General features: G+C 36.5%; 1 protein-coding gene across 2 annotated transcripts in view; it reads left to right on the plus strand.

Moving 5' to 3' along the window:
* Positions 1-11,648, plus strand: part of zgc:171482 (zinc finger protein) — a 68,425-nt gene extending 56,777 nt beyond the window's left edge. Inside the window, exon 7 of one of the 2 annotated variants that reach the window (XM_047813039.1) lies at positions 7,476-11,647. In XM_047813039.1, the coding sequence (XP_047668995.1) occupies positions 7,476-7,500 (25 nt within the window). In that variant the 3' untranslated portion in view covers positions 7,501-11,647. Of the gene's footprint in view, positions 1-7,475 lie in introns of both variants that reach the window. The other variant, XM_027141826.2, reaches the window with a different exon arrangement.
* The last annotated feature ends 364 nt before the right edge of the window (positions 11,649-12,012 follow it).

The following is a 12,012-nucleotide window of genomic DNA, read 5'->3' on the forward strand; positions in this document are numbered from 1 at the left end:
AGTGATATATGAGATTACAGTAATCTTTTGAAGACTTAAGTGCATTCTTGTGAAGTGCGTTAATACAACTCAGACACACACATTCATGAACATCGTGCTATTTTGAATAACAACCAAACTGTGATGCTACAAACATTCTAATAACTAGTTTCATGTATATGTGTGCTTGAATGACCATCATATATAGAGTAAAATGCCAAAGACATGTTCAGACAATCTAATCTTAGCATAGCACCTCATAAATAGACTGTAGGAGCATTGTATTGTATCTGTTCCTGTTCATTTCCTGTCATCTTCTGTCAAGATGTTTGAGCTTATGAATTGGATGCAGTCATATCTCACTAGTTACTAAAATTACCAAATCTGCAGTGTCAGTCCACATACTGTTCTTTGAACACAGAGATCTAAGTATGTGGACGCCTGATCGTAGCCCCCATAGCTGACATATACCCAAGCTTTTTACCATGCAGCTGGAGGCACATAATTGTCTAAAATGTATTTGTACAGTGTAGCGTTACCTTCACTAGAAATAAGGTGGCCAGCTCAAACCTGATCATGAGTCCATAAAGAAGAATTTTGGTTTAAAACAGCTCAAGTGGCCTGTATGAAACCCTGACCTCAACACCACTGTAACTGTTCCTGAGATAAGAAAGTCTTCAAGGCAGATGTGTTTTTTTTTTGTTGTTGTTTGTTTGTTTTTTTCATAACATGATAAAGTGTGGGGATTTTTGGTCTTATTAAATTTGGGTGGAAAAAAAGAAATCCTAGCTGTTATAAATAATAAGAGTGACTAAATTGTTTTGCAGACACTCTGCAACATTACACATAACTATAAACCTTTTTTTATGTACAATGTGTTCTATTTTTTCTGTGAAAAGCATTGTCAGAATTTAAATACCAGTTTTCCCTTGTGAAAAAAATTGCCAGCAAAAAATTCAGTTATGAAATGATCTTGAACATAATCCAAAAGATAAATTTGAAATTATTAAAGGAAACTACTTGTTTTATATGAACTTGTACTTCTATCGTCTTGTATTATACTTTAAAATCCTTGTGAACTTCTGCTGTTTATTAGGAAATCACACTTGAATTAATACTATTAATCAGCAGAGACAGAGGGAAATATTGAGACTACATAATATCGGTCTACTTGTGAAGATCAATCAAAACCACTGATCAGTTAAACCAAGATCGATCAGGGCTGCTGTGGATTTCACACACTGTTCTGTGACTAACAGAAACTGACATCCACACAAATTGAATATGTAGCTTAGACCACAGGGACAGTGTATTGGTCAGTCAGTGCTAATAAGCACTAATCAGCTCCACCTGGTCCAGTCTGTTGGTGCTCTGGCAGAGGGGTGTGTCACTCCGAGATCCCCTTGGTGTCACCCCCTGTGCCCTGCAGTAAGCTGGCCAGGTTGTTATCTCCAGTCATAAACATCAGGCAACCTGCAGAGAAAAAAAAAGCCATTTTATTTATAACCACCAAGTTCCTCTCTATTCTGCCTCTCAGCTAATCATGCTCACTGACCTTAGTACAGCCATGCTGGGCTCTGCTCCCTCAATATGGAATAAAGGAAACAGGCTAACAGGGTCATGCTTGTCTGCACTGCCAGATTTACTTAGTTGTGCTTATATGCCAGTGGCTAGGACTGTCTTCCACCAGGATGCTCACAGGGTAATACTGCAAAAAAAAAGTGGCACTTTGTCTTAAACCGGCTTTTGTTAAGCCTCCTCAAGACAATATGTCCAGGACATGGCCATCATTTGCATAAATGTCAGTCCTCATATAGCATTAAAGCCTCCTGAGTGTGAATGCTCAGTCTCCATGCTAATGCCACAGAGCTCCCAATGCTGGAACAGTCACACACCCTACTGACCTCTGTTATTCCATTCAATGTGTGTACTGTATCTGTCAGCTGGGGGTGTTTCATGGTTTGTGTGTTTGCATCGATCAGTAAGCACATATATCTGGGCTGATATATGTGCTTACTGATCGATGCAAACACACAAAACTAAAAGACTAAACAGGTATGAGGAAAGGTGTGCACTCCTGTAATAAAGTGTAATTAGTGGAGCAGTGTGTAATGCTGCATAGCAAAGGATGTGAGAAATGCCATGTTTTTCTATGCATTTAATAGCCATTGTGTAAGATAAAGTTTATTTACAGTACAGCAGGTTTGGATTATACAGCAGTGAGTGCAGTCAGAAGCTTTTTTTTCCTCAAGCACCCAGTGATTACAATATAAATACGGATATACACACACTCCAGCTTTTACAGTGGCAGATTGACTGTGAGTGAGAGACCAGAGGCTGTTAAGTAGAACATTTCTACTTAAGAGAAAAAAAATAAAATTTAGGTGTTAATAGACTAAAGCGGATTTAAATCAGTAATTAGTCACCAATGAAGTAACCGTTCAGATCATACACAGTGAAACCATGGCATCATCATAACCCTTGTATCAATTGTAAAGTGGTCTGGTGTAGATAAAAGAGCTGGTATAGAAGAGCATATTAAGGAGTCAGTTAATCTCCTGTCTGTCCTTACAGAAAAGGCAGATTTAGCTTTGAAAATATCCATCCAACATTTATCACTACAGACCAAACAGCAGTATTGACATAAAAACAGTGGCTCAGTTCCTTCCTGTATTTACAACCATTATCAGGACGTTTGCTGCTGCACTACATGTAGGCACATTTCTTGTATTGCAGGTGAAAGCAAAGAAGAATTAAAGCTACCGATGTAGGTGCGGAAAGCACTTGCCCTTCACTGATATATACATCTGCCCACACCAAGCACACAAGCACACACACACACAAAATCACACAGAAACATAGACTTTTCTTTCCTGCTGAGCTTGGCTCTTATCTCCTTCGCAGCTGAGCGGTACAGGTCTGGTCTGCTGTGATTACACGCATGTTATCTTTCGAGCGGCCAGCTCACGACCTACTACGTCACTTTGTGGCCAAGAAAGCCTGCTTCTATTCAGGGTCTGTTCACAGTTCAGCACTTTCCACGAGCTTTTACTGCCATCCTAGAGGCTGAGACATAGATAATGTAGTTATTTACTCGAAAGCATCGTGGCCAAGAGCAGAAATACTGACAATGATGCATTTTATTGCAAATGGTGAGGAAGAAGGAAAGCAGTCTGTCAAGGGCAGGATGGGGAAGATGTAGTGTGTCACAGATTGTGCTTAGAGCAGATTCAGGCTGCTTAGAGCTGTATGGATGAACAGTATCTTCAGAGAACTTGTCACATTGGAAACGAGAGAATGAGAAATGGGTAACACTGAGAAATAAGAAAGTGACTTATACCGAGAATATACTGGTCTGTTTAAAGAGCCGTGCTGATTAAATAAATGAGAACAGTGAGATCTGATTGTTCAGGACCAGTCTTTCTAGTCAATCCGCAGCTTCACACATTTTCTGGGTTGTCTAGAAAAAGATATGGAGTTCCAGCTCAGTGGCCTCTTTTTACCTGTGTAATCACTCTGTCTGGGCTGCATACTTCCACTACACTGAGGAAGCCCCTGAGAGTCGGCCAGCGGAGGCAGAAAGATGGTGTACCTGCTGCCAAATAAAGACCTGATCTGTTTTTATCAAAGGAAAAAGAAGGCTCTGCAACACAGCTTCTGCAGTGAGCACAGAACGAATATGCACAGAAATATTGACACTAGCGAGCTAACTTTTATAAGGCAAAAGAAATTTTCAGTTCCTTACTAAAATAAGCCCAGGCAATTTCTTCTTTTTTTTTTTTTTTTTTTTTTTTTTATATAATGACATGATTGCTAGACATGAAATGTGATATGTTATTATTAAAATTAATCCCATTTTAAATCCCACTTTATGTTATTCTATGTCACTGATCCATTTTATCTTTCAGCTTTCATTTTAGTATCAGTTTAGAACACTTGTCACAGGTTGCAATATAGAAAATGTGAGTTCCTCAATGTGGAAAAATGTTATGTGCAGTTTTATCGCTTTTACCATTCCATAAATGTCTTCTTCACTATTGTAATCTTTTACAAATAAACTACAAAGCAGCAGTTTGGTGAGTTCGAGTGGTGTTCTGTATTAGAGCCTCATTTCTGAACTGCAGTAGCATGTGATTTGTATCCAGACTTAGCAACTCATCACAAAGAGTGACTCTTAAACCCCAGAATACTGGCAGTGCAGCTGTGCATTTTTAGCAGCACTGTGAGTTTTTGTCTCTTGTCTCAGAGTGGAATGTTCTCCACTACCCCTTTGTAACAACGAGCTCTGTTACTGACAAATATGACTTTATACTTCATAAATTCATCAATCAATTATGAATCTCTTGTTTTTCACCTCCCTCCATCTGCATCATATCGTGTGCTACTATTTCTCTCTAGTTATATTCTATAATAGCTTGTAACTTTCCTTGAAAACATTTCTCTCAGTGATGTTAAATGGAATGTTTCTTTTTTCAGAATTATCCAACAACATGTTGAGTGAAAGGAGGTTAATATTGTGCCACTGTGTCATATATATGTAATATATGCCAAGTATATAACAAATGGTTTGTACTTTAAAATGATGGATGAAATGAGCAGATGATCACACAGAAGAGAGCCCATTAAAGAGCCAGTACATTGCACTGTGATTCATGAATCTTAATATGGAATAAATTCATATAATAGATAACAGATACTGTATATACACACATCTTAATACTGGCTTTAAAAGCCTTTCCATATTTTTGTGTGTATGTACTTAAAGCAAATGATCAGACCGTGTCAGACATGACTGAGCTTTCTGTCTTCTTTAGGAATAATCTGCCTAAAGTGCATTCAGGCATAGTGTGATGACACAGCTTCAAAGATAATACCCTACAGTCTCCTCAGAGTCTGTGGGCCACTGAGCCCGACTTTACCCCCAGTTTGCAGCCCAGAGCAGGCCGAGTGAGTGTCGACTCATGTAAGTAGCTTTGGCGGTGAGATGAGTGCTTGCCTGACAGTCACTGAAGATTAGGTCCTTGCCGGAAAATGGGCATAAAGACACTGGCTGTAAAAAACGATTTCTCTCCCTGTCCTTCAGCACTGGTTCTTTAATCTCCGTCTCCCTTATTTTTCCATAATCGCCTAAAGTCTGGCACAGACAATCTCAGCTGTGCATTGCATGTGTTTTTTTCATTTTACTGCAGAAGACTGAACAGTCTGACACAGATTATTGTGAGCAAACATTCCTTGTATTTGCAAGATACAACCAAATCCTTCCACTGTTTTCATGTAATCTTTTATATGAACTGATTTAAACGAATATAAATACATTCCAATAATCTTATTAAAGAGGCCAACAAATGGCCAACAGATAATAAACATTGGTCATTAACAATCAAATGATAAATAGACTGATGGAGTGAAGAAGACAAACTCACTAGAACAGTGATTGAAGCTGCAGTAAAGGCCTGGCAGAACAACACAAGAGAAGAAACCCAGCATCTGGTGATGTCTATGACTTCCAGATTTTAGGAAGTCATTGGTGGCAAAGAATTTGCAAGCAAGTATTAAATTTAGTTTCATTTATGATAGTTTTTCCACTTACTTTTGGTCCCCTTAAAAGACCAGTCACCCGATTTGGAACCAAATTAAAGCTGAAAGCCTGCATTTTTAAGTCATATGACTGACTTTAATGACTGATTGTATATATACATACATTCAGGAAGAATGTCTCTAATTTCAACCATAATATATCTAAGTCTTTAGGCTTTTTTTATACAGTGTCTAACGGAATCAGATGCTGGAAAACAAATTCCAGCTTTGCAAAAACACAAGCGAAAAAATTAAGGTGTCAATAGCATGCTCTAGGGAGTGGGAATAAATATAGGCAATGATGACATTTATCGTATGCCAAGTGAACTACTTAAATGCAAGCAAGGACTAATTGGTTTCACCAGCTAAATAGAGCAACTGGAGTGAGGCAGGTTGTGTAACTTAACTCCAACAGGTTTGGTCCAATCTCCCTGCTGTTACTGATGGTAATCCAGACAGATGCTCATCTATCATTACCCCAAGGTTTGTGATGGACCTTGTTGATAATAACAGTGACAAGCTGAGTTTGAAGGTGTGATGATAAAAATACCCATCTTTGATAAAAATCCGTTTCAGCATCAGAGCTAACCTACTAAATCACATTCTTCAGTTGGGTGAAAGATGTCCTTTTGTGTCAGCTGTTATCATTTGCATTTCAAGTGCCTTTAAATACATTACATATTCCCCTTTGTGACACTGCTCATTCCACTTAATTTTACTGCTACAGCTATACCAGATCACCTGTCACTATGTTATTAATATTCAGTTTGGATTATGAATATGAAAGTAATTTTGTGAAGTTAAATGCATACAGTTTTTTGCGAATGTGTTGGTACCACTGAGTAAATCAGCAACAAGTGACAAGCAGTAAACAAGAATGTAGTCTTCGGTGACTATGTTGACATGCCTGTTGAGATCAAACAAGTCAACTAAGATAATATGTTAACTGGAAACATTTGCTCATGCAACACCCCCCCCCCCCCCACACACACACACACACACACACACACACACACTTCATTATGCATTAACATTTTCCAAAATAAATAAATAAATAAGTTAGTTTACTGCAGAGGTTGAGTTCACTTCTTTTCACTTTCAATAATCAATAAAATATGTAAGTTACCCAAACTTTTGCATATGACTGCAACCTTAGTATAAGCTTTGTACTAATATGAATCGCTCAATGTCAAATGTACACCATACAGACTGCTTCGTAAAAATGTGAAAAAAGTGAGCACACTGCAGACGTAATATTACATATATATAAGATAAGCCTAAGTTTTGTTGTTGTTCCTTTTTGACATTCTACTGGATACTAGAATATTACAAACTTGCATATGGCTGGAAAGAAAAATACACTGAAAAGACATTACACATTATGTGACACACCAGCAAACACCACTGTGTTTACTGCTGCCTAGGAAACTGGGTATTCTGTCTGATATTTTTCCTTAATGCTGCACAGAAATGGAAATGAATAGACAAACAAAGAAGAAAATATTGCCTGTAAGTCCATAGGTTACAATCTATTTACAGGTAGATTATATACATCTAGCTGTAAATAGATTGTAACCTATGTAATGGACATTTCTGTCCATTTAATGTAAAATAGATTTGCGTTTATCACTTTTCAGACAACTCTTTTTAAATATAGCTGTTAACCAGAAGAGTATAATGATGTGCCTATATAGATCCTTCACTATGGAAAGCAAACACTATTTCAACTAAGTGATGAGAAACTTTGTAATAGACAAAGAAAATGGAAAAACTTGCAGTAATGCAAAGCTATACAACATACACAGGATTTTGACAGATTTTCATGATGTGGAATAATTTTGCGATTCTCAAATAATTCTTTACTCTTTGTTATAACATAATTCTGGTCCTAAATGCCAAATTTTCTGATTTTCTTTCAGTCTGAAACAACAACATCAGCAATGAAAATTAATGCTGGACATAACAGAGGCATTGCTACTGAAGCGCTGAAGAAAACAGGAAATGGATGTACTTACAAACATTTGTGGAGATGCCCAGGGATTAAAGGGACACCTCGGACAATACCTTTATCTTTCACTGAGTTTCTTAATACCTTGGAGGCACCTCGACTGTTTTGTGCTTTATGTTTGTATTGTAGGTCAGAGTAAATTCGACTGTCATGAACTGGGAATAAACACTGTTATCTTGTAGAAGTAAAGTATGAACTTCATGTCAAACTGATGTCAATCTGTGTTATAGTGGTTCTAATAATCACGATGGCACTCATTGTATACAAGCACTAGCCTGAGAAGACAGGGTCACTGAGTATTTTCTTACATTCACAAAGTCTATATAATTAATAATGTATATTAATAAGTATGTAATTATCTATTATATTTACAGTCTATTCCTTGATACCTGCAAACACTGCTGTGGTGGACTGTTTAGGCATTTCACAATGGAAAAAGCACAAAGGAGGTTGGTCATTTATTGACTACATTTTATTTGGTAATTGTCTTGTTTTGTGTTTAAATGTTGCTAGTAATGGTCAGAGGTACAGCCTATTGACTGCTTGTAGTACAGAAGTGGACCTAGATGAGAATCTCACACAGATTACATTATTTTCTCTTTAACAAAGCTATTCCGTTTAAAGCATATTTCATATGAAGAAAACATTCCTACAGGTCTCTGCAAAGTAGTACTGCCGAGAGTGGATCTAGAGCTACTGAGTGTATGAAGCTCTGCCTTATATGCTGAATCGATCATCATTAGCAATGCAATTATATTTCCTTCGCTTGATAAGTGAATAATGCTGTGTTATTATTTTGAATTAATTACAGACCATTCACATTTACATAGTCAAATACTAAGTTATTGATGGCGTCCAGCTGTGTGTATTTTAATGATGTCAAAAGGACTGCTTTTAGAGAAGATATTATGGTCTTTTGCGATGTTTCCTTCTTCAGAAAAGTTTATGACTTTATTCAGGAGGCGGATCGTTTATGCAATCCAATTATTAACCACCACAATGCTTTTGTTTTAAATTGGATTAATTATGCAAAAAATGTAAATAAATAGTATCAGGAAAAAATGTTTTAAAGCCCTTAAGTGTTATTATAGGAAGACTGTAATCTTTCAGGTGTTGTATGAATTGTCTGCTGCAAATCGAAATCATTTGTGGTCGAGTTTATTCATTTGGGATGTTGTGCCATCAGATCATGGACAGGAACCTCATTTTAATAGGAATGTTTATTTATACCACAAAACATCTGGATAATTCTAACTACAACTATGTGGATGTGTTGAATGACATTACTGTTTAATGGAAAAAAAACTTTTTTTTTTTTTTTTTCAACTTTTCTCTAAATCATGGTTTGGGATCTAAAGAAATTCATTTTAGGGGATTTATTCATACACTGTTCTACTAGAGAGTTCTTCATAAGCATGTCACTGGAGTAGAGAGTATGACACTGGTTCCACCTTATCTCAGTGTTTATGCTATTCATATTGTTGTAATGTTCATGTTGTGTAATGAAATTCCAAATTAACATGAAACTAAATGTGTATTTGGTGATGGTCTCTATAGTGATGTCCTGAAGAGACAGAGTCCGGCACTTTTTGGTCATTTTCCTGTTGTAACACACTTACAAACTTACAATAGTCATTATCTGCTGAGTTAAGGCAGATTTTTTTCAGGACACCAGTAGTATGGTATTTGGCATTCCAGGTCGAAATTCCGTATTTATAGTTTGTAGAAAATATTCTGTACATTTTTGAAAAAATACATAAAGGAACATGCTAAAAAATGGGCTCAGGTAGCAAATATGAGCAACTATTGTATGTTGTGGCTTGTTTGAAATACACCTCGTAAACTGTTTTCAAATTTTAAAATAAGAAATAATAATCAGCTTGATTTTTTTATATCACCTTTCATGCATAAATATCACTTGAAAGTGTATGCTTAACATGGCAATTTAAAAAAAAAGACACTAAAATGAAATAAATAAAATAACAATAAGAATCCAGTGGGGGGGATAATATGTGTATATATACACATATATATATATATACATGAAAATAAGAAATAAACAGAAACAGAATTCATATAAACTAGAGTTTATACAAGGAGGTGAGTTTGAAAATAAATCATAAAGCATAAAGAGTGTCTGATATTATTTGGGAAACTGCTTCATTTCAGGTGCATAACACTAGAAGGCTGCTTCACCATATTTTTGTTGATTTGGTGTCAATTGGGCCTGAAGTGCTATAGCTTTGTGAATGATATAGAAAAAGGGGTTATACAATCTAGAATGTATCAAAGTGCCAATCCATTAAGTGCTTTAAAGTTTTGTAGCACTATTTAAATCGTATCCTAAAATACCGGTAGATAGTGTAAGACAATGTTTGGACCCAGTGTCAGCATATACATAGAAAACAGAAGAGGGTCCCTGTAAAAAGCATTATAGGATCCAATTATTACCATTACTATGATAAGTATGAATAAAACCTTTTCCCTAACAGTTTTCATGTCTAGTAATACTGAATGATCAACAGCATCACAGGCAGCAGAATGATCTAACAGAACAAGTACAGATACACTGTCATAATCAGCACTGAGTCTCAGGTCATTAACTACCATCATCAGCACTGTTTCTGTAAAGTGACATAATCTGTGACATGATGGTTATTACTGTCATTACACTAAACAACAAGAGGCAATGACTTGGCAGTATTTTGAATAACACGGTGCAGCATCTTGAAGGGATGATCACCGTCATTCCTCACTTATGCCACAAGTCTCTCCATAGCAACGTGGTATTTCTAGAATAATCTACTTGTGCATCAGTATGTACCCTGCTACAATACTAGTTTATCACAGGGCATCGCATAAACACACGTCTTCACACTTTGTTTTAATTTGGAGTTGCCAGTCCACCTACCAGCAAGTGTTTAAACCCACGTGAACACAAACACAGTGTATGAAACTACACTGATAGAGTTCAGCAGAGAACCTCAGACCTAAGAAACGCTATTTGATATGTCACCATGCTGCTTAAACTTGAAACAGGCACTTAATAAACAAAGCTTTCCTCAGTTTTGAAAAGTGTTCAGTTTTTCGGTTTTGATTGACAACTTGGGTTTGGATGCATTATAATCTGTTTATGCTCCAACCTACACAGTGGATAACAACTGCCTTGTGGTATTCAGTTTGCCAATCTTCTGAATAAAAGGTTGACCATGTGCCAGATAGAATCAAGGTGAGGAAGTGTACAGTAAGTGATGTACAAAAATGACATTTTTGTTGTGGTATTTCGAATGCCACCTGCTCCTTTAGAAACTGTGACATTCACCTACTCCTGCAAACACTCTTGACCATTCCTACCTACATTTGCACATACTGTGACTTTTCCTGCCTACTCCAATAGATATTTCTGTTTGTATCCACCTACACTATTTTAACATTTAATCAGTTGGTCTAATCCCCCAAATACATAGAAATAGTTTACAATTAAATTAAACTTTGAGTCATCTTTGCTTCTGATTTTACTTGTTACATTGGGACTATACAATACAAGGTTGGCCAGACCAAGCTTGGATAAAATTTGTCTGGCAAAAAGAAAATCATTTTCTTGAATAAACACAGACATGGGATGCAATAAATGAATTAGTGTGTGATTGTGTTTTGCCATGCACTGAGTTCATTAAGGTTCTCTTAAATGCAATTTTAGACACAGCAAGGAGTGACAGATGGCATGGAGATCCTTTATGGCTATTAGGAATATGTAGTGCTGCCTTATGGTTTGGTTAACAGTGAACTGGTGATTACAAAATACTGAATATATTGATTTATAACACTAATATTCCACCCACAAAAGAGTACAAGCATGAGTAGTGTTGTTGAGACTACTGGGAAATTAGTTCTTTTTAAAATTGTTGATTGTATAAGACTTGTCTGCTTTTGATGGACATATACTGAAACCAGCTAGGATCAGAATGGAGCAAAGCATGCATGTCAAGCATGTTTGTATGGCCAGTGTTCTAGATAATAAACCAAATATTTAGAGAATTAGGATATGAAGTATTTCAAGTTTTTACTGACAGATAATTACAACCTCTAATATTAATAATAATGTGGCCTCACTTACTGGCACTGAACTGTTTTGTAAAATGTTATAGAAATCTAGGGTATATACATAAATCTCAAATATATATATCATATTTGGCTTGTATTGTATTGGTGGCAAACATTAAATAGGAAAGTTGAAGAATATGTTCAGTTCTCGTGATCTGTGCATGCTGAAACCATCAAAACAATGTCTGTACCCAGTCGTCCCTCACATATAGAAAGTAAGATACCCTCATATGCCATCAGCTGTATGAATGTCCACAGGAGAAGAAAGCATATCCAAAAGGGATGGATATGGATCACAGAAGAGGACAAGGTACAAGCAGAAGCTCTATACTATTAATCATAAT

This window comes from Tachysurus fulvidraco, chromosome 4 (genome assembly GCF_022655615.1).
Source record: "Tachysurus fulvidraco isolate hzauxx_2018 chromosome 4, HZAU_PFXX_2.0, whole genome shotgun sequence".
In the NCBI taxonomy this organism is placed as follows: Eukaryota; Metazoa; Chordata; class Actinopteri; order Siluriformes; family Bagridae; genus Tachysurus; species Tachysurus fulvidraco.